Consider the following 21,862-nt stretch of genomic DNA (forward strand, 5'->3'; position numbering starts at 1 on the left):
TGTGGGGGGAAACTCCCACTAGGTTTATATCTGGGACTCTCCACCATTTGACCTTAGAACTGAAGAAGCTTCTCGGATGAGAGGTGAAACGTCTTCAAGTAACTTAAAGAAGTCCAGATGCTTTTCTTTGCAAGCTCCTTTGACTACGATGACCTGGATGACTGAGAACTTTCACAGACAATTTCTTATTAGAACTCGATTTAAATAAGTTACCAGTACTTTTTATGCAAAAATGCTGATAAACTCAGTTTATTTGAGTGGTCTTAACTTAGAAAAACTAAGTAAGCTTCTCAGGGCGGAAGGATGAAAGATGTGTTTTGAAAATGCCACGTGACTACCGTCCTCCTCCCTCTCGGATCAGTCCGCATGTTCATGGTGCCAGCATTTGTTATGGAATAAGTTGAGCAAACTTGGAGAAGCGTCAGCTCAAGAGATTATTGTCATTGCTGTGGATCTTTACCTGATACAATGACTTGGTGAGTAAATGTTTACTCTTATTCAAACTGATTTTTTGGCTTCTCTTAGTTTAGCACCAGGTTTATAATCTTGCTAGCTAGTTAGTGTTATCCTAGCGTTGCTGCTGCCGCTGGGCTCATGTTACTTAAAAATTAACACCACAGCCTTAAAAACCTTACAGAAAATATGTCTGTGAAATTTTCTGTTGATTGTGTGAAATAAAAAAGTGAGATAAGAAGATAAGAGCCCAGACAAAATTCTTCGGGAGGTGTCGCCCTTAGGGGTAGGGTGGGGTGTATTTTCAATCCATAGCCATAACTAACTAACTATATATCATGTTTAACCTGAGTAGCAAAAGAGTGCAGGGGGGGTGAAAACAATAAGAAAGAAGTTAGCTGTGCTCCTGGACTCTATCAAGCCTTGTCCTCCCGGTCAGCTATCGTGCTGGTGGATAACAGAGCTCTCCGAAAACATGGAAGCACTTTTGCAAATATGTGATATTTTGATAAATTAAGTAGATATTTGAGCATTACACAGCTACATTCTCGCCTGAAAATATCTTAAAAGGTTATTTTGTGACCCAGAAAGGGTAGTCTGGGGAAAAGGAGGATCACATTTGTCCCCGGTTGTCGGAGCCTGTGCATACTTGTAAGCACGGCAATGGCAGAGGAGCGCGGCTAAAAAACGTATTACTTTTTCTGGGTCACAAAATAAACTTTTAAGATATTTTCAGGCGAGAATGTAGCTGTGTAGAGTTCAAATATCTGCTCGATTTATCAAGACATCACATATTTGCAAAAAAGCTCATATGTTTTCGGAGACGTCCATTTTCTTTCATGCTTTGTGGCAGCTTTTGAACATCTGTGGCATCTATTAATGTCAAATCTAGCCTTTATTTAACAACATAAGCAAACTCTATGTTACAATGATTGCACAGCCATTAAGGATCAAATCAGTTTCTGAAAAATGTTCTGTTTTTTCTCCCTCTGCTTGCTTCTTACTGTCTTTGAGGCTCGGGACCAGCACTCCTGTTGTTGGACAGAAAGACATCAACTCAGTGGTAAGTATTTTGGTTTTCCAATATATTAGCAACTGTCAGTGACATTTATATTAATCAGGCTGAACTTTAATCATACTTTAGATCAGCCTGTTTTACTTATTGTTTTATTTGTGCTTTGGTTTGGGGAAGTTGTTTCTTTACTGATCTTTTCCTGTCTTCTGTTATTAGACTTGAGATATGACTGCACTATGCTGTTGCTGTGTGACTCCAGTTAATATTGAACATTGAATGTCACCTCTCCGGTGGGGAGGGAGCCTGAGATTGTGTAAATTGGAGTCTGTTTTATACCAAATGCAGAAAAAAATGTTTTAAGAAAGCAATTAAGTTCATGTTCCAAAAAATATGATTGTTTGCTTGCAGGACAACAGGAGAGATGAGTCCTCCGTCACAGATGGTGTGGTCAGTGAAGATGGTCGCCTGCAGGTTCAAGCTCATTGCATCTCCAACCCACATCCACTGCCACTGTACTTAAGGGAAGTTAAAGACTTTCTTCTGCACCTACATTTGGATCACCTCGATCCATGACTAGTCATTCAGCAGTAATGCCTGGACTGGAAACAAGCCATCCTTAAAACATTACAACATTCCAGCTCCTGTGTTGGAATGAAAAACAAATGTGTTGTTTAAATCAGAGACTGCACTTGTGACAGAACAATAAATATTTTATTTTGATTATATAAGTAATGTAAGTACAAAACAAAGTTGTGGTAGGCCTAAACTTATTTTCAGAATAATTACATCTGAGACTTTGTTTCATTGTAAGATTATAACAGTGATGGCAATATAATTGTTTGTTGTTCAGCAGAACAGTGTCCAGTATGTTGGCTGTTATACTTTGTTGTGTTTGAAAATAAAAGTTGGGCTGATTTTAACATCATTACAAAAAGTGTTGTTAATTATTTTTAATCATATTCAGGTTACCACAAATTGTTTTTTCATTTAGTTGAACTTGAAATGTTTGTCAGTAGGTAAACAATTAAATTGTACAGTCAGAAATATCAAGTTATTCTTAATACTGCAGACTTGCAATGTGTAAGTTGTCCTAACAGTCATCTTAAGTAAGCTTTACTTAGTTTTTTTGAGGCAACGAGTTTCCTCAATTTTTTTGAGTTCTGGGAACTAACAAGGCTGTACAGTGTACTCAAAATGAGTAAGTTGCCCTAACTTGGTCATCTTACGTAAACTTGATCCAAATTTTTTGAGTTCTGGAAACAAATGAGCTTTTACAGAGTACTCAAAATAAATAAGTTGTCCTAATTTACTCATTTTTACTCATTTTACTCATTTTTAGCTAAGCTTTACTCAATTTTTTTGAGTTCTGGGAACTAATTAGATTTTACAGTGCTCAGAACCACTGCTTAAGAGCCAGTATTTGATGTCATAATAAAATAATAGAATCTGTTTCTAAAAAGCATACTGTATAAAAATGATCTCCTGCAGATTTTACAATTGTTATGAGCTTCATTGCACTATTCAATAGTTCTACATAGCTTAAATGGTGCAGACTATAAATTGCCCTACAAGCTCAGAGATGGCTATCTTGGCTGGGACTTAGTCAATTACATTGCAGGTTAGATACAGATCATGCTGTATATTCCCTTCATTATTTTGTTCAATATCCCCACAGAGAGCTACATTAAACCTGCCAAGAGACCTGGTTAATTCGATTCCCAGTATGCATCATGCTGGCCTCTCCAAAAGGCAAGATGGTGGTGGCAGCAGGGGACTTCATTCACACAGAAATCAAATGGTCCGTGGGTAAAAGCATCTGCAATTCCCAAGCCAAAGGCCTGGAAATGTTGACAATTTAGAGCCATTAACTTGCACATAAATTTCTATTATTGAAAGCAGCAGTTTATTTAGGGCCTTTTAATTAGTTTGCTAAAGCTTAAATAGCTTCAGGGTTGTTGTTTAGAGTGAAACGTGAACACCTTGGAGACTTCTGGACCAAGAAAATTGGGTACATCTATATTTAAATGCTAGTTAGGATAAACTGCTCACTGAATTGGACTGTTTATATTGTTATAAATGAACTTTCATGAGACAAAGCTAACCATGCATATAACGAATCATTGTTGTTTATTTTCACGTTAAATCATTAATTTGTGGATATCAAAAGTGGGAATATACTCATAGAATAAGTTAATGTTGTTGCTAGAGTGGAATGTATTATTTCAAATAAAATAAAAGGAAATTTCTAACATTTATGCAGCTTATGGGACTGACTGGGCCCTTTTAAATTCCCCAGATCTCAATCCAGTCATGTATTGATGGGATGCCCTGGAACAAGGCTGATCCACGGGAACCCCACTCTGCTATCTGCAGAACCCAAAGGATCAACTGTGAATGTTGTGGTCCCAAATACGGTTAAATTTCTGCATTTGTGAAGAAATTATTTCAAGGTAATGTAATATAAATATCTGGATCAAGTCAGACCACAGTGTGCTTGAAATAAACTAGTTTTTAAAAGTGATTAATTTGTTTGGGCTGCCTCCCTATTTTTAAAAATCAGAATTTCATTATGAACCATGTATCATAATGAACAATAATGTACAACTCAGTTTCACCAAAACAGATTAAATGATGATTTTCTTTTCATTTATTTTCATAAGTACCTTTATGTGACAAAACAAAACTCACTGCAAATAAATCACGTAGCTCTATAAGATAATTTTGTCCAGTTCCATCATCACATAGGATGGTAAAATATAATTTTGTTATTAATTTTAATCGTGGCAAGAAACAAAGCTATTAACCCTTTAAGACTTGTCTTCCTTCTCTCACCCCAACCAGTCGCAGCAGATGGCCGCCCCTCCCTGAGCCTGGTTCTGCTGGAGGTTTCTTCCTGTTAAAAGGGAGTTTTTCCTTCCCACTGTCGCCAAAGTGCTTGCTCATAGCGGGTCATATGATTGTTGGGTTTTTCTCTGTATCTATGAAGCGCCTTGAAGCGACTTATGTTGTGATTTGGCGCTATATAAATAAAATTGAATTAAATTGAATTGAAGACCTACCATAGAACCAAGTCCGCCAGAGATTATATTATATTTTTACATGTTGTAGTGCCATTTTTGGGAGCATTTCAAGTTGCTATACATCAATACAACCATTATAGCCCAAATTTTAATAATATGTCTGCATTAAGTGCATAGTAATTACATACATTGCAAAAAAGTGCAATAAACTACAGAAAAATTTTGATTTTGTTTTTTAACATATATTTCTAGTTAGAGAAATTTAAGAGGCTTAGAGAAAGTCATAAAGTCAAACATACTTTTAAAAACACCAGTATAGACTCATATAGGCCCTGATGGTAAAAAACTACATTTCCGCAAAATGACGTCACTTCCGGTTTCGGGCAGGACATGGAGGACATGCGATAGTTCACGCTGATGGACGTAGGAAGTGTTATGAACAGCTGATCGGATTGGCAAAGCGTGTTTCTGGAATATTATGTTTTTTCTGCTGCAAGCACTTTTTATGCAGTTTTTGCAAAGCTATATGTGGAAGGAAACTGTGACTTAGGACAAGCTGATGACATAACATGTAAGTACAACTCCTCCGGTTTCATATGCAAAAAAAATTATTGCGCTAGCTTACGTGGTTGCAGTGCTACCGGGATTTAAAAATAGTTATGCAAAACAGAGCGTGCCTGCTCCCACCAGCTTTAGAGAACAATTAGCTGCTTCATTTAAGGTAGAAGCACAGGAGACAGATTCCATTCAAATGTGGAGATGAAGGACATCGCCTGGACCACAAAATTGAAAGATCAAAAAATTGGCCCAAATTTAGTTAGATTTAGGCAATACATGTACTTGTGAAACTTGTTAATGACGTTTGGGGAGCCCAATGACACAATAAAACAACAGTGGCAATTAAAAGAGTTCATAAGAAACAATCTTTTACCTTGAGGAGGTCTTGTAATAATGGAAGAGATGCTTTTTTGGCACTCAGAGAGGTTGACACCCCCAAAGCGCCACACTAAAACTTTATGCTTTATTTTATTTTATTTAACTTTTTTGTTTTATATGCAAAAAGCAGTTTGGGCTGTTTTTACCAACACATTCGTGTCTGAATAAAATTGTGTATTTAATGTTTTTATCCATATGATTGAATTTGAATAATGAAGGTCAAGGTCAAACGCTTGGCCAACCTATCCCCACATTCCTAGTATAATTGTTGTGAAGTTTGAAGATGGTCAAAAAATTTTAATATAAGGTTTTTACTGATGTTGACATTTAGTGTAACGTTGACCTGATTTTCCCTCAAATTAAATCAGCTTGAGCTGTTATTGGTATCTACCAACAGACAGATGAGATCTTGAAAACTATTGATGCTAGACTGCTGTCAAACAGACAGACAGAGCGATTACAAACGTCTTCCCTTCATGAGGAAACTAACAGCCACCCAATCATGTGGAGTAACTCATTTCAGCAATTGTTTTGTTTGTTTTGAAAGAAGCCATTTATGATAAATTTGCTAGTGGACATTGTTCCCTTGAGTTTAGTTGCTGTTAATCGGTTTTCCTGGAGCTTCCAATCTTGTGTTTAACCGGTCAAGTTTCTGTTGTATCAATTTTGATTTCACCACTATCTTGGACTATAGCTGTTGTAAGTAGTCTTTCTATCTGCTGTAAGCCTTGGGGTCGCAGGGGGCACAGCATCAGCTGTTTCATGTGGCAGTAATGTGATAGTTCATTAATTGGACAGCAGAGGATTTGCTACTGAGTGAAGTGTCACAAAGCAAATAAAGTTTCCAGCGGAAAAACTAAATGCTTTAGATAATTCGTTCAGGAAAGTAAGTGCGTGTCCTTTCATGGTACATATACACTTACACATACAGAGATATGTACATGCGCATCTAATGTACCTCCTCTGACGTTTAATCAGTCAATCAGTTGTGTCTTCAGGATGACAAAACAATTTGTATTATTGTCTTTTTTGTAATGTTTAATCATTGTATACTCCATAAATTTGACTTCTGTTCTTCTGTTCTTATTTAAATAATTAAATCAAAATGAACTGTTATGTTTTGGTTTACAAATATGCTGCCCAATGTGTGGAACTGACAGCAGCCTTACAGGCAGGCAGATAAAGATCGGCACTGACTAAAAGCTGGGGTTTGTCCTTCCAGCAGCTGTGAAGGACAGCCTTGGGTTTGAGAGAAGATGGACATTGATTTTCTTGGCCTGGTTATATGACCACTGTGCCGCTTGCCTCTGATCTTAAGAACTGACCAAAATTTTTCTTAAAAGAAATAAAATTTAAAAAATCCAGATCTGCATGGTTAGGGTACATGTGCATGTACACACAAACACACTTATACAAAATGTGTTTACGGGCATATTTGTTTTCATTTTTAAGATGTTTTTAGTGTGTGCATTAGGATCTCTGTATCAGTCAATGGTATTTGTTTCCCAGATTATTTATGTAGATCTTTTTTTTTCAATGTTGAAATTCAACATTTCCAAACCCCTGCTTTTCTAAAACAATGAATAAGATCCAGTGCCTTTGGGTGTGCCCAGTTTTCCTTTGAAGTGGTTGACTGGAGATTGAATGTTCAGTGTTGCATTTGAGGCCCAGACTCTAAAAGCTGGATCAGGCTGATCTAAGGCAGTCCATTTAGTTCAGTTGAATGGACTTACTACATTAGATATTGGCAGGACTGAGTAGCAGTTTGGAAGAATTTCATTCTAGCTGCAGCAGCAGCAGCTTTCATTTGCATGATAGGAAGCACAGACTTTCAAACACTCACTTAAAAACACAGAAGACCTGTGAGAAAGCCTAACAATGTTACTTGCTATTGCTTGTGATAACAAACCTTTTTTTTCCTACTACCATCTACCTTTGAAAATAAAAGCATCAGACTTCACAAAAAGTATGATGATTTTATGGATGGAAACCTCTGCTTATCTTAAATAAATGAAGAAAAACAAAAAACATGGTAAAGATCATTTACGTACTATCACTGTAGTATTCACTTATAATTCAATTGAAGAAACATAAAAAAACAAATTAACATATACATTTCCCCTAAAAACAACAACAACAAATTATGTTGTATGTTTTAGCATGGTTTATTGCTTACCCTTCATTACGTCTGATGCTTTTAATTCAAATCGAGCACAAGCAGTAGCAGGAAGAGAGTTTGTCTGAAGGAAGAATGATACATGAAAAAGCTTCTTCCAAAAGAGTGAACATTTATTTTTTGGATCTCATTAGCACGTGGCACACGGGAGAGCAAGGTCGGTTATTATTTCACTTCATTGTGAACACTTGTGGACTTTCTGTCATTTAAGTGAGCATGCATAAAGGAGTAGATTTGCTGTTTCAGACCAAATACACAGCAGGTCTTTCTAGCTTAAGATGTGTTTAGCATTCTGTGGTTGCATTATTCTTGTAAACTAGAAGCAAGTCAGTCTTTTTAAGTTTATTCTGTAGGAATTACATTTAAGTCTAAATTTGCTGGGCTAAATCTGCATTTCACGTGTGATTAAGGGGATTTCTACATTACTCAGATTGTTTTATTATTATTGCCTGTTATGTTGAATGCATTTACTGATAGCACTCAACCAAAGTTTGTTGTTGTTATTAATTTGTTAATTAAAGAATTACTGAAAGTAGAATACAAATATTATTGTAAACATCAATTTATTTTCAGAGCAGTTGTTTCTTGACATAACTAAGACTCGACTTCCACAAAGTAAGATCCTAAAGTATGATTTTTTTTGTTTGATTGTTTTCCACAGGTCTTGTTGTCTTTCACAGGATGATCTTAATCTATTTAAGGAGACACAGTGGAGTATTTGGTTATCAATAAATCTTGTGTGAGTTAGACCATCATTCATGTATATTCATGTATTTTAAGGGTGAAATAACAGTAACATAACATGAGATACTACACATACTACACTTTTTATGGTTCTTCATTATCAATTGTAGATAAGATTACAATCAATTTGATTAATAATCAGTTATAGTTATTAACACAGAATTAAGTAGAAATGGGTTTTTGTGCATTTTTTAGCCCTGATGTTTGTTTGTTATAGAATCTACCACATGTGTCTGAGTAATCGTTATAATCCTTCAAATTCTATGGAACAATGGTGCACTGGTTAGCACTGTTGCCTCAAACTTCACACTTGGCTCTGAGTACTGGAAGATACCTTAAGAAAAGGTATGTGCATCTAATCAGAACACTGGTTCACTGGTGCATCCCTTTTAGTTAACAAACAGGGCCATGTCAGCACAAAGTATGCATGTTGTCACCAACAATATCCTTGCATCTCCATTGCTCTGTAGTTCCCGATCCATAAACTTTGGCCCAGTATATCTCTTCAAAAGTACGTCCCTGTTACTAAATAAGGCACAATGTATTACTGGGTGGTCTTGTGCGGTTAACACGGTTCATTTAACATTGTAATGTGAAACACCACCACATATTTACTATGCAGTTAAGTTAAGATGAGGAATAATTCCATTCAAAACATTTATTGACACTTTGGAGATGCAAGGTCTGCAGAAATAGAAGCAGCATGTAGAGATGGCAGAGCAACGGAATGGAGTTCTTTGTTTTGTTTTTTTACGTTTTGTCAGAATTGGCACATGAAAAAGGAAACACATGGGCTGAATAACAAGCAGATTCACTTCTTCTGATTGATGATGAGCAGTGATCAAAAAAAGCATGTCTTTTGCCCTCATAGTGAATCAATCTGCGCACATCTAATGCAAACTAAATGTCTGTTTAAAGTGTGTTTTGATTTTCAGCATCAATCTTTAATACAGCTGGTACAGTTATGCAATCTTTTCACATCATTATTATATAAGGCCTAATCTCAGCTTTGTGAAGCAAAAATCCAGAAATGATGAATGCTATGACTTTGGTTCAAATCATCAAACAACGTTATATTAGGTAAGATGAAATCTAAAGCCTATTTGACATTTTTAATAACCTTGATCGTCTCTCTCATTTGTTCTGTATCAATACAGGACAGTAAGATTAAACAGTAAAAAGAAAGGGAAGGAGTTCAAGCCTGCTTGAAACATGGACTTCCACGATAGAAGAAAGCAATGTCTCCACCCCCAGAAACGGTCAGAACATGCATTGCACTTGTTCATTTTTTGCTTTAATGGCTTTGCTTAACACTTTTTTTTTATGAAGATTGGAGGTCAGATGAATACAATTGAGGAACTAATGAACATCCGCTAAGTGTAGTTTAAAAGGGATGTTGGCTGCACAAATTGCAATCAAATATTCAGATTTAACCTTTGATCATGAATTAAACACCTTTCTGGAAAATTTGCAGACACTGAGGGAGAAAAGTGTGGTGTGCAGAGGTTAAACAGCTGGTGTGTGACATATGCAGGTCAGTGTATACATTGCAGTCAATAACATCAATAACATCCAGTGTTCATAGCAGTGTCAAAACACATTGTCTCAAAACAGAATAACAATGACAATTCAAGAATCATCAGAACTTGAACTGTGTGCCCTTTAAAACATCTGAGTGCCAAACAATGGGAATGTCAGCAGAGTGGTGAAGAGAAACTCTGCACATTCGACAACACTTTCACCTTGAAGTGTTAGTGAATGAGAGTGTGGACACATTTTGCTGTTGTAATTTTGACCAACAAACACATTTCCAATAGAATCAGCAGGATTTTTTTCTTCCTTTTGTTTTGTTAAATTATTCTTGTTTAAACCCAAAGAAAAGGGATAGCAGAAAAGTGTTACCTTCAGCCCCGGGGTCAGGTCGTTGGGGTCAAAGGTGGTCAGAGGTGAAGGTCCAGGACGTGAGCCATAGGACAGGACAAAGGGTGGGACACGTATTGGTGGCGGTCACAAAAAAGCACAAAGATATGGCAGCAGGGAGAGGAAGGAGAAGCAGGAGGCATAACCAAAAGTCAAAAAAGAAAAAGTAAAATGTGACAAAGAAGGGGCAGCAACAGGGGGAGAATGATGCAAAAGATTAAAAGCCAAAGAGGAGGATTTGGGGGGAAATGGTGGGATATGGCACAGAGGGAAGGTAAAAAGCAGAGGAGGAAACTGTGAGAGAAAGCAGTAGTTTTGGGGCAAAGAGGGCTGAGTCAGTTCCTCTAAAAACAGAACCAAAATAAAAAAGGAATGAACCCATACCTTGGTCGTTTAACGTCAGGTGCGCCAGACCTTGAAAGGGAAAAAACAGAAAAAAAGAACAGAAAGAGGAAGAAAAGAAGGTCATAAAAGGCACGGGAAGAAAAAAAGCATTGTCACAACGTTGGACTGCAGTTTGTGACAGACATCCTGGGGCAGACTTGGATGTCAGAGTTCAAATCAAAGGTAAAAAACGAGAAAGAGAGAGAAAGATAGAGAGAAAGAGCGAATAGTAACGGAAAACGAGCAAACACTTCTTGAGTGAGGTGTGTGGGGGGGTGGGGGGGTTAGAAAAAAAAGCATTTTTATTTGGCGCAACCCCCGAAGGCTATTGCTCTCACAAATGCTTTTTTTTCCTTTGGAGTACTTATGGAACACACAGAGAACTGTTTGGCAGAAAAGGCTTGAACCTGGTATCTCATATCCAACTGTACTCAAACCAGACACACACTCACACACACACACAAAGAGCTTTGCAAGGTTCACACAGAGGAGGTCAAAGATAAATCTGGAAACATGCTACAGGATCAAATGTTCTCTGCACCCTAATGTGGGTAGATATTATCAGAACACCATTCCAAGCAGTTATTAAGCTGGCTGTAGGCTACCAAGCAAACGTCTAGCCAAACACGCATTTCAATAGATTCAACAGAGACAATGAGCTCCTGTTGGTGCTAGTAGCCAATATAAATCTTACATTATGCAACTTTCAAAAAGCCATAGTCACAGAGATCAGTTCAAGATACTCTATTATTATTCAACGCCATGAACACACACACAGAAAACTGTTGAGAATGCAATCCCAGAAAGAGTACTCCCCCACATAAAGACAACAACGTGCTTCCAGCTGTCTTTAAAATAAGCAACAACCTGAACAGTGTCCACCTGTCAAAGGTTGTTGCCTAAACTAAATGAAGTTACAAACACGGAAAAGCAGTTTTACAATTCATGGTTTTCACAACTGGATCAACATATTTAGTGAACTTCAAACTTTTCCATATGTAGACTCTACTTCCACAGCAGGATGTACTCCAACTCCATAATCTTGGACTACAGCTAATGTCAGTAGTTCTTCTTCTAACCAGAACCTCCAGCAGGCAGTTCATGTGTACACTAACCTTACCGAGGCTGCAGAGAAGACCAAGAAATATCGCTGCCAGCTAGAGTCAAAGACTCTGTGGATGGAGTTGGTGTTTATGAACAGCACAAGAGTGTCATTCAGGAAGCAGTTGCTTGCATTTTGTAGTTATTGACTCGAACCTCGCAGGCGATATAAAGACTATAGAGGAGAAATATAAATGTATATGGACACAGTATAAAGTATATGCATTATTATTAGTAATTGTACAGTGGTGGACAGATGGTGACCAATTGAAACATTTTAACATCCCCACTCTTTTTAGCTACTATTTGGGGAAAGCTACCGTACTGGTGGTTATAAGGGAAAAAGCGTGACAAAAAAGGAAAAACAGGAAAAGAGCTGTTGTAAGCTTCCTATCAGCTGACAGTGGTCATCAGCTGCACACATAGAGCAGCAGGTTTTTCAATAGAATTCTTGGAAGTAAACCATGTCAGTCAGATAAATAAAACTGAAAAGACTGAAGCGCTATGGCCTCAAGCAGAGTTTATTCCCACATACACTAAACAGCTACAGCAAATTGGATTTAACCCCAGGCTGCACGGAATACAAACAGCACTATGTCTGTTGAACTAGAAGACCCAGAAGGTCGAATCATTTCATCTCAACCTGTCTTTTCTTGATCAATACCACTTCAAGCACAAGACTTTTGGTGTTATCAGCAAACAGATTAATATAAATAACCATTGATGATCGAGGGAACACAGAGCAACAGCCTTTAACTGTTAAACATTACTTCTGGTTTTAATATCAGCATCTGGCAAACAAACAAAAGTTCAAGTCCCAGTTAGCCGCAGTGATCTAATCTATGGATTCTATGACATGCTGGTATTCTGCACATTCTCTTGAATGATTTCCTAAAAGTGTCTCTTATTGCAGATCATATTCAGAATACATTTAAATAGCAATCATTCAGTCTCAGTACAATTTTTCACCTAACCTCCCAAATAAATAATGTGCTAAAACACAGATTTAGAACTCTAGCCGTACCAAATAAGAGCAACAACCTTTAAAGCAGAACTAATCTCAGCCGAGACAGCTTGCACGAACAGCAAATGTTGTCTGTGTAACAATTTTAAGCACAAAGAGTGACTAATTGAAGTGTTTGACAGCTAAAGTTTTCTAAACGTTTGGTTTCTGCTTTTTCTTGAAGACAAACCGGACAAAAATAAAAGTGTTTATAGTCAAAAGTGGCAAGCTGTTAGTCTATGCACAAACACATCTACACTACCAACCAGCAGGCAGACAAATCAGAAGGCAAAGCCTACAGAAGCTCAAATGACTCTTCACTACAAGCTGTTCCTATTGTCCTCTTTCTTAATAACATCTGTGATTCAGGGGAAGAAGAAATATACAGGCAGAGTGTTTTATTTATCTGGCTTCAGTCCGTTTCCTGCCGGCCTTTTGCAGGGAGTTCAATCATTCTCACTCTGCCTCCTTCTGTTTTTGTTCCCTTGCTCATAATCCATTAAGGAGATAAGGCGAAGGCTCCTGCAATGAAACAGAATGGTGCTGTCGCTGCATACCAAATCATTCAAATACATCCCCCCACCTCCCACCCCGACCTCATCCAGCTTAGCCGAGCAAAAAGCACTGGTACAATTTTATGGAAAAGGAACACAAAAGAAGGCAAAGAAGAGGTAAAACAGACAGAAAAAGACAAAAAAAAATGAAAACAAGGTGTCATTGGCATCCTCACAGCCTGTGCGAATAAAAGATTAAGAGACAGGTGTGCAGATAACAAAATGTAGCCAAAAGATAATCAAAAGGACACAGTGATTCCAAAGTATTGTATTAAAAAGTAAAACAGAAAAACGTAAAAGATTTCTTCCAAATTGAAGGACACAAAAGCCACATACACACATCATGTTAAATCAGCACAAGTCTTCAATGTCAGACTCCCAACATGCCAGATCCCGACTGGGGTTTTAATGATTTTCACTAGCAAGTTGTTGAAAGAGAGGCAGCAGTATGGCAGAAAAAATAAATTACTGATCACTTTAAGATAACCAGAAACAACAGACACAAGAAAAACGCTCCATCTCACATTAATATTGAAGCACAAAACAAATTTACCACAGCCAAAAGCAGCATTGCTCCACACACACTATGAACGTGACAACATCTCAGTCCAAACTACGAGTTTTTATCCTTGAGCATTTGATTACATCCTTAGTTTTGGTGAGTACAGATGGGAGTGCCTAACGGAACGGGCACAGTTTGGAGAATGGCTGAGATTGGGTGGTTTTGATTGAATGGCAGATGGAGCAGGGTAATAATTCTGTCATTAGGAGGAGTCACGTTTGCATCTTATCCCAAATGCTCTTGTTCCCGTTTGTTGTTTTTTTGACCTCTTCTCATTCCCCTTCTCCATGCGGAGCCCTGCATGAGCCAGCTGCTGTCACCTCCTGCTCTCTTCTACCTCGTGATTTTTTTGCTCTTATCAGGACCAAACTAAAACAGCCCAAATGTAGAACAGAGACCAAGACTGATTTGCTGCAGCAAGACAATTTATTGGTTATGGCAGAAGGTAGGCTAAAAGAGCTATGCTAGCCAGTGGCAGAGGGGCAAGGATGCGGCTGGAGGTGGAACTGGAAGGAGGAAAAGCAGGGTTATACAGGGTTAGCAGAATCTCAGGGCTGCTAAGGGCTGCATCAAGACTAACTGACAGTAGTTGCAGAGTGTAAGATCTGGCACTGTGGGAGAGTGAAGGCCAGAAAATAAGCTGCAGCAGTTGAAGGTGACTGGATGATGCAGAGTCTGACCAACACTACTCTATACTACAATACACTACACCACACAATTTGGACAAAGATCATCTTAAAAACAAATAAAGACTTTAATGCAATTGAACCATGTGAACAAATAACCCCAAATAAAATGTAAACAGAATGTAATCTCTTAATCAGCTGTGTGACACTCGGTAATGTAAACAATAAAAACAGAAAGCAATGTTTTCCAAATCTCACAAACTTGTGGTTTAGTCACAACAAAAAATGTGAAAAAATATTAAGTGTTTAAATTGAGAGAGTTCAAAGTTTCAGGCAATATATTAGGTGATTTTGAATTTGACAGCAGCAACATGTCTCAAAAAAGTTTGGACTGGGCAAAAAGTTGCTGGAAAAGTAAGCTGGAGAACATTGTGCCACTATTAAGGTGAACTAGCAACTAGACAGTAACATGACTAAGTTTAAAAAGAGATTAAAAAACAGCATCTACAAAATCTTGACGATTTCAGAATAATTTTCCTGAATGTAAAAATATGAAAAAGAGGAAATATATGAAAATAATGAAGAAATGGTAGTATTGTCTTTGGGCCAAAGGTCATTTAAAATGGACTGAGGCAAAGTAGAAAATTGTTCAGTTATCTAAAAAGGATTAAATTTGAAATTCGTTTTGGAAAATATGGATGCTCAGGAAGAGAGAGGTCACCCAGCTTGTTATCAGCACTCAGTTCTGAATCCTGATGGTATGGCGGTGCATCAGTGCCTATGGAATTGGCAGCTTGCACATGTGCAAAGCAGCAGTGCAGTGGAGCACCGGGAAAGGACACGCATATTTCAGCAAGACAATTCTAAATTCACACACTGCAGCTATTAAAACAACATGACTTCATAGCCTGCCTGCAGTCCAGACCTTTCTCGAGCAACTGAAAACATTCGAACCGTCATCAGTCATCAATCATCTCAGGGCACCAGCATTAACACATTAACCACATTTGGAGGGTAGATAGAAAATTTTGTGTCATCCTCATTGTTTTTTTCTACCAATTTCCTTCCCTCACGCTATTCCTTGTTCATTAGATGGAGATCCATACTCTCATCAGATAGAAGTGTTCACTTTCCAGCCACCTCTGTGGTGTTTGAATTGCATGCTAAACAGCATCCTCCACTGAGGACTGTCACTCACGTACGGCCACCACAGTTTATGTGCTTCCTGGAAGCACACGCCGTACTGACACAACCCCTTTTCTTTACCTGCTGATCCCAAGGTAGTAGTAAACAGCAGTTAAGTATTCTTTATATTTTCAAGGACACTGCCTGTGATAACATTAGTGACTTCAGTAAGCATTACCGAAAACCAAACAGCCAAAGTGTATAAACGTATTGAAATATAAAATGAAAACAATAAATTATTTTATATGCAGCTTATTGCTTAGTGCACCCTTGGCACACGATATAAAAGTGCACACTATCCAAAACATTTGACACGTCCACAAATCAATGGCTTTTACTAGACCTGGGCTAAGATAAAGTTTCACAGTATGATTATTACTTTATATCTCTGAAAAGTGCAGGCATGGCTGTGGAGTACTCAGAAACAAACTAGGGCAATTTGTAAAAACATCTGCTGAAAGATGTTGGAAAATGGTTCTGATTGAACGTGAACAATATTCCTCCCAGTAGTCAGATGTATAATGCAGTATCTTAGAGCAGCTAAAGTAATATTAAACTGTGGCTGATTTAAAGTGTTTTAATAATTAATCATGGATATCTATTCTATGAGAGAAAGATGGAGATAGTAAGAGCTAAGGGGCGAAGAACACCTCTACAGTCCTGCTTTGATTTCTTTCAATGCCCTATTTCAAATAGGAAGAAACATATGTTAAAGGTATGTTTTTTAACATTAGGTTGCTTTGAGACCACATCAGACAAATTTGGCTCGATGTGGAAAAAGAGATGGCAAGGCATGCTGAGAGGGATCCTTGTGTATTTCCCTAATGTTTGCAATAGAGCTGCCACGATTAGTCGACTAGTCACGATTACGTTGACTATCAAAATCGTTGACGACAAATGTAATAGTCGAAGCGTCGTTTAAAGCCTTGTAAGATCCTGAAACACGCAGGAATAAGTAGTAGGATTTAGGAGTGTAATAACGGACTGAAGCAGAAGATGGCAGCACTGCATGTACAAGGATGCCAGCTGTCGTTAAACCCCGAAGAAGAAGAAGTAACTCCAGTATCGTAGCTGTGTCCAAATTCAGGCCGCATCCTTCGGAGGCTGCATTTGTAGGTCGATTACGTTACAGCGACGTGACGAAGGCTTTCCAAATTCGAAGACGCCTCCAGATGCGGTCATCCTTCATTTCCCCAGCATGGCCCAATCTATCCCAGGATTCATAGCACGGCCCAGCCAATACCAGTTTCCAACAATGGCGGCAGCTACTTAGTTTTAATCTTACTCTTTCTGGGTCACAAAATAAACTGTGTAAACTTCAAATATCTGCTTGGTTTATCAAGACATCACATATTTGCAAAAGTGCTCCGATGTTTTCGGAGACATCTGTTACCCACCAGCTCGATAGCTAGCCGGGGGGTTCAATGGTCACTTGAGCCGGCAAGAACTGCAAACTCCCGGCAAATCGTTTTCAAACCCCACGCGGACTTTCACTACTCAGGTTAAACATGATATATAAGTCAGTTAAATAACTTAAAACTGTTATTGTTTGGCTTTTTTTAGTCTTTTATTTGTTCCTGAGTAAATCGGTTTGGCTGAGATTAAAGTTATTTTTTGCACAGGCTGAATAAACGTCAAACAGAAAACGAATTAAACGGAAGTGTGAGATTCTGTTATACTGTATTTTAGATAGCAAGGAGCAGATGGCTGAGTTTAGTAAACTCCACTGAGACAATCTGCAAATTTTATTAAAAGTTTAATAAACTATCATCTTGTCTTTATTTTTAGTTAGCACATATCTTAAACACTTAAAGCTGTAAGCTAATGATAGTTATATAAGAGCAGATGCTGCTGGTGCAATAAGCTGTACATTTTAGGTCCAAAGGATGCATGATCTGATTAGTCGACTAATCGCAAAAATAATCGGTGACTAGTCGACTATCAAAATAACCATTTGTGGCAGCCCTAGTTTGCAATGACCCTTAATCAAATAGCTGCATGAACACCTGAAAAGCTTTGATTCATTCAAATCTGGTCAATAGGTTCAACTTTTGTTAGTATGTAAATTAAGCTAGTGTACCTTCAAAGGTCAAAGGTCTTTTCTGGACCAGCAACATCACCCAACGATTCTAAACAGATGTTTTCAAGATTGTATTTGTAAGTAGCATAGGATGGTGTTTTCGTCTAATCAGAGCAACTGTATAAATTTAAGAACTGTTGAGAAGGCTGGGTAGAAATCATGAGCATGGAGTATTTTACATTCCTGAGTTTGATAAGCTGTCAAAGCAGTCAAGCAAACATAATCAAATCATTTCCTTTGGTAAGCCCTCATGATACAATTACTAGCATTCAAAACAAAACATACAAAACAAGTGAAAAACAGAGGGGGAAATAAGGCTCTAACTTGGCTTTGGGATTTGTCGAGGTAATTTATTACATACTGTAGACTTCACACCTCAGTACCACTTTTGACATTGACTCCGGGGGTGGCCAAACCTTTTTTTTGTTCATCTATTAAAGATGAAACTACCTGTTTATATGACCAAATACTGACTGGAAAGAGAAGAAGAGACCGTGGGAGCTCTTGGCTGTTCCTGCTCTTCGAGCAGCTAGATAGTGTAGTGGTAAGACTACACACCTTTGGTGCAGGAGTCACGAGTTTCAATTCAATTCAATTTTATTCATATAGCGCCAAATCACAACAAAAGTCGCCTCAAGGCGCTTCATAGGTACAGAGAAAAACCCAACAATCATATGACCCCCTATGAGCAAGCACTTTGGCGACAGTGGGAAGGAAAAACTCCCTTTTAACAGGAAGAAACCTCCGGCAGAACCAGGCTCAGGGAGGGGCGGCCATCTGCTGCGACCGGTTGGGGTGAGAGAAGGAAGACAGGATAAAGACATGCTGTGGAAGAGAGACAGAGATTAATAACAGATATGATTCAATGCAGAGAGGTCTATTAGTCTCATAGTGAGTGAGAAAGGTGAGTGGAAAGGAAAAACTCAATGAGTTTGATTCCCACCTGGTGTTCGGTATGGATTCTAGTGAACCCCCCCCATGTTAAAACCAAGCCCTGGTGCGGTTATGTCTGCAGCTTGGACACAAGCAGTTCACTATATGTTGTACGCTATTGTGTATGTGACAAATAAAGGTGGTCTGTTGTTGTTATCTTTACTGCACTACTATCTGGCTGTGGCTGTGACTCACTTAATGATTATATGATACAGTAGACATGGCATTAAATTGAACTTTTCATGCAGTTAAAGCGCTTTGATGTGTAGACATCTCATAAATTTCATATATTTTAATTTTATCAACAAAAACTCTTTACAGCATTTTACAGATTTCTTCTGTGTGTCTCTGCAGACATCTGATTGTAGAAATACCACAGGAAACTGTTGACCCCAGGCAAAGAAGTTAACTAAGCGAGTGAAGCATCAAATCTTTATGGTCAGTTTCCACTTTCCACAGCAGCAGCTGCTATCAGCAGCGATGCACAAAGTCATTTGGAAGTCTGTTGAATAACTTGATTTACTATAGAAGTTACAATAAGGCAGTGGCACGATAACTAATGAAGACTGCAAATGCCAAGGTTGCAGATACACAATATACACAAGACCACCATGACAGGTAAAGTAAAACAATATGATTTGATTGCAGTGCTATTGCTTTGGGTTGTGAACACGCACTGCCAAATAACCAACATTTATAGGTGTCAACTTTTCATAACTAAAAATCTACCAGTGCAATACGTGTATTTTTATTCAGCATAGGCCTACACATATTACAAATACATTGAGCGTTGTTTATTGTCTTAATAACAGTTTACTCTGGGTGTGGGAAGATAATGAAGGATCACAATGGAAAATATTTCATCTCAAGATATCGTGCTCCCCAAGATCTCCTAATCAGCTCCGTGACACGGTAAATCATTTTGACTCCCACTTCTTGTTCATTAAAACACAACTATGTCATAGAATATATCAGAGCATCTTGGAGATCGGTGAGGGGTAACGATCTTACAGTCACTGATCTGCCTTAATTAAACAGTTCATAAATAAATTGGAGCTCCATATGTCAAGATGGAGAACTTCATAACTAATTTCATGTTATAGCCATCAAAACTAGCATACAGAAGGGATATTGGTGATTTCTTCACTTATGCCTAATCATACACTGCAAGGTCAGAGGCGCTTCAGTATTTCAGCAGCTCTTATATGAAATCCTACTGCCTTTATTTGAAAGAAGTAGCTGTACCATCACCGATATAACGCCATACAGCAAACATAATATCCTTATGTCCTAGATAAGGTCTCCTGAGGTCAAAACTCAACACCAGCCCCCCCATGGATATCTCAAAACTTCTATATACCCTTCCTCTTTCACTCTGCAGATGTTCCTTACACCATTTCTCCAGTCCATCCATCCTCTTTTTAAACAGCCAGCATCATAGAATGACTTATTCATAGAATGAATAAGTGTCCTCTGATTGCCACTTATGGACTCTACATATTAGAGAAGCTGAAAGTGGAGAGTGGACCACAAAATGCATGCTGTCCTGAACATTTCTTTTCCTCACAGGATTTTGGAAGCTATAATTACAACATCAGATGTGACAGGGAAACAAGCAGCCAAGAAGTATTGAAAGGAAGGCAGGAAGCCAGTCCTTAAGTGGAAGATTATAGCCATGGAACCACAGCACCTTTCTTAAAAGCCCAAAACCCAACCCTAACACACACATGAAGATTACCAAAAGCTAATAGCACAACAATTAGAATCCTCTAAAAGTAAAAGACACCTTCATCATCAGACAAGAATATAAAAGAATATACATTATTATCAGTCAGTAATAGATAGTATAAGTATAATCTATAAAAAAAAGTATATGAAGTTGTTTCTCATAGAGATTGTTAATATCAGTCCCATTTCTACTGCAAAGCAATCCAACATTAGTGACACACAGTAAAAACAAGACGAAAATCTCCTGGACCTCTGAGCTATAGAAGCTCAAGTCAGAAGCAAAGTGATCTACAGGGACGTTAGCGCAAAATAACACCTTGCCTTGAGCATTTGTTGATGTTTAATGTTTCATTTTGACAATGTTCTCCCTTCAGGCTCTGTTTAGAAGCTCAATCCTGTTTCTCTTCACTAACAGCCCCTCACTGTGTTGTGTAGATTTGTGTTAGGGAAATGGAAAAAAAACTGTTATAATGAGTTTTGCCTGAATATGTAGCTGCCCGTGAGTTTTTGTCAGAGCGACTTCCTGTCTTGTGTCAGGGGGTGGGTCTCAGCAGGTAACTACAACAACAACCCATAATGGAAAATTAATGTCTTCCAACTGAGACAACACACTAACTTCACTCACTGGGTCGGGTAAACACTATTAGACCACCAAATCTGTAGTGCTCCTGGAAGTTCAGTCATTTGCGCGAGCGTAATTACCGCAAAATTCATGGAAATTTTTGTAACAAATGTATTCATTATTCATGCGCCTATTTTGTAAGGCTGGAATCCTCTTTGTGGGAAACGATAAGCAGCTTGATTTAACTGAGATTGGAAAGTCCCAAATGGTCTATCCTCCCTACTCACTACAGGATAGTGATGTGTTTCTTTGTCTCACAATGGTAAATGAAAAGGTACTTAAACAGTCTTTTTAGCTAGTTGAATTATTCAAAGAGTGTTAAATAGTTTATTCTAATAATTAGCCTAAATCTCAGAATCTCTATGCCTTATAACAGTTTACAGTAGATTGTTGGTAAATTATTTTTTAAAAATGTGCCTTTACACTGGCAACTGTCCTAAAATTGAAGATTTCAACACATCCTTAAAAACACCTTGAACAAAAACTTTTTGTTAGCTCAATACACAGGAAATATCAAATATTAGAAAGAAGAAATCTGAAAAATACCATAAAACATGTGCAAGAAAAATAAAATTATTATTTTTTTTCCCCATATTGTGATTCCAGTTAGGGCTGTTCGATGTAACGATATATATCGGATGACGATATAAAAACGTCTATCGTTTCATTTTACGCTATCGTTTGTTTCGTGGTGTTGCAAAATAAACTGTTTACGGCAATATTTTTTCATCGTTTTGATGGTCACTGTAGTGGCTATATTAATTTCTTAAAGCTCTCTCTTTCTCTTATATTTAATATAACCACACTACGGACAGACAAG

The 21,862-nt window shown here is 37.9% G+C and overlaps 1 protein-coding gene across 6 annotated transcripts in view; it reads right to left on the reverse strand.

Moving 5' to 3' along the window:
* The window catches only part of nrxn2b (neurexin 2b), a 687,884-nt gene that overhangs the window by 493,348 nt on the left and 172,674 nt on the right, over window positions 1–21,862 (reverse strand). For 5 of the 6 annotated variants that reach the window (XM_014336560.2, XM_014336561.2, XM_014336563.2 and 2 more), the window contains exon 4: window positions 10,649–10,678. The exons of the other annotated variant lie outside the window; for it this stretch is intronic. In XM_014336560.2, the coding sequence (XP_014192046.1) occupies window positions 10,649–10,678 (30 nt within the window). The remainder of the gene's footprint in view (window positions 1–10,648; window positions 10,679–21,862) is intronic. 6 annotated transcript variants of the gene reach the window in all.

The sequence above is a fragment of the Haplochromis burtoni genome, unplaced genomic scaffold (genome assembly GCF_018398535.1).
Source record: "Haplochromis burtoni strain Fernald_Lab_line unplaced genomic scaffold, NCSU_Asbu1 Contig_143, whole genome shotgun sequence".
NCBI lineage: Eukaryota > Metazoa > Chordata > Actinopteri > Cichliformes > Cichlidae > Haplochromis > Haplochromis burtoni.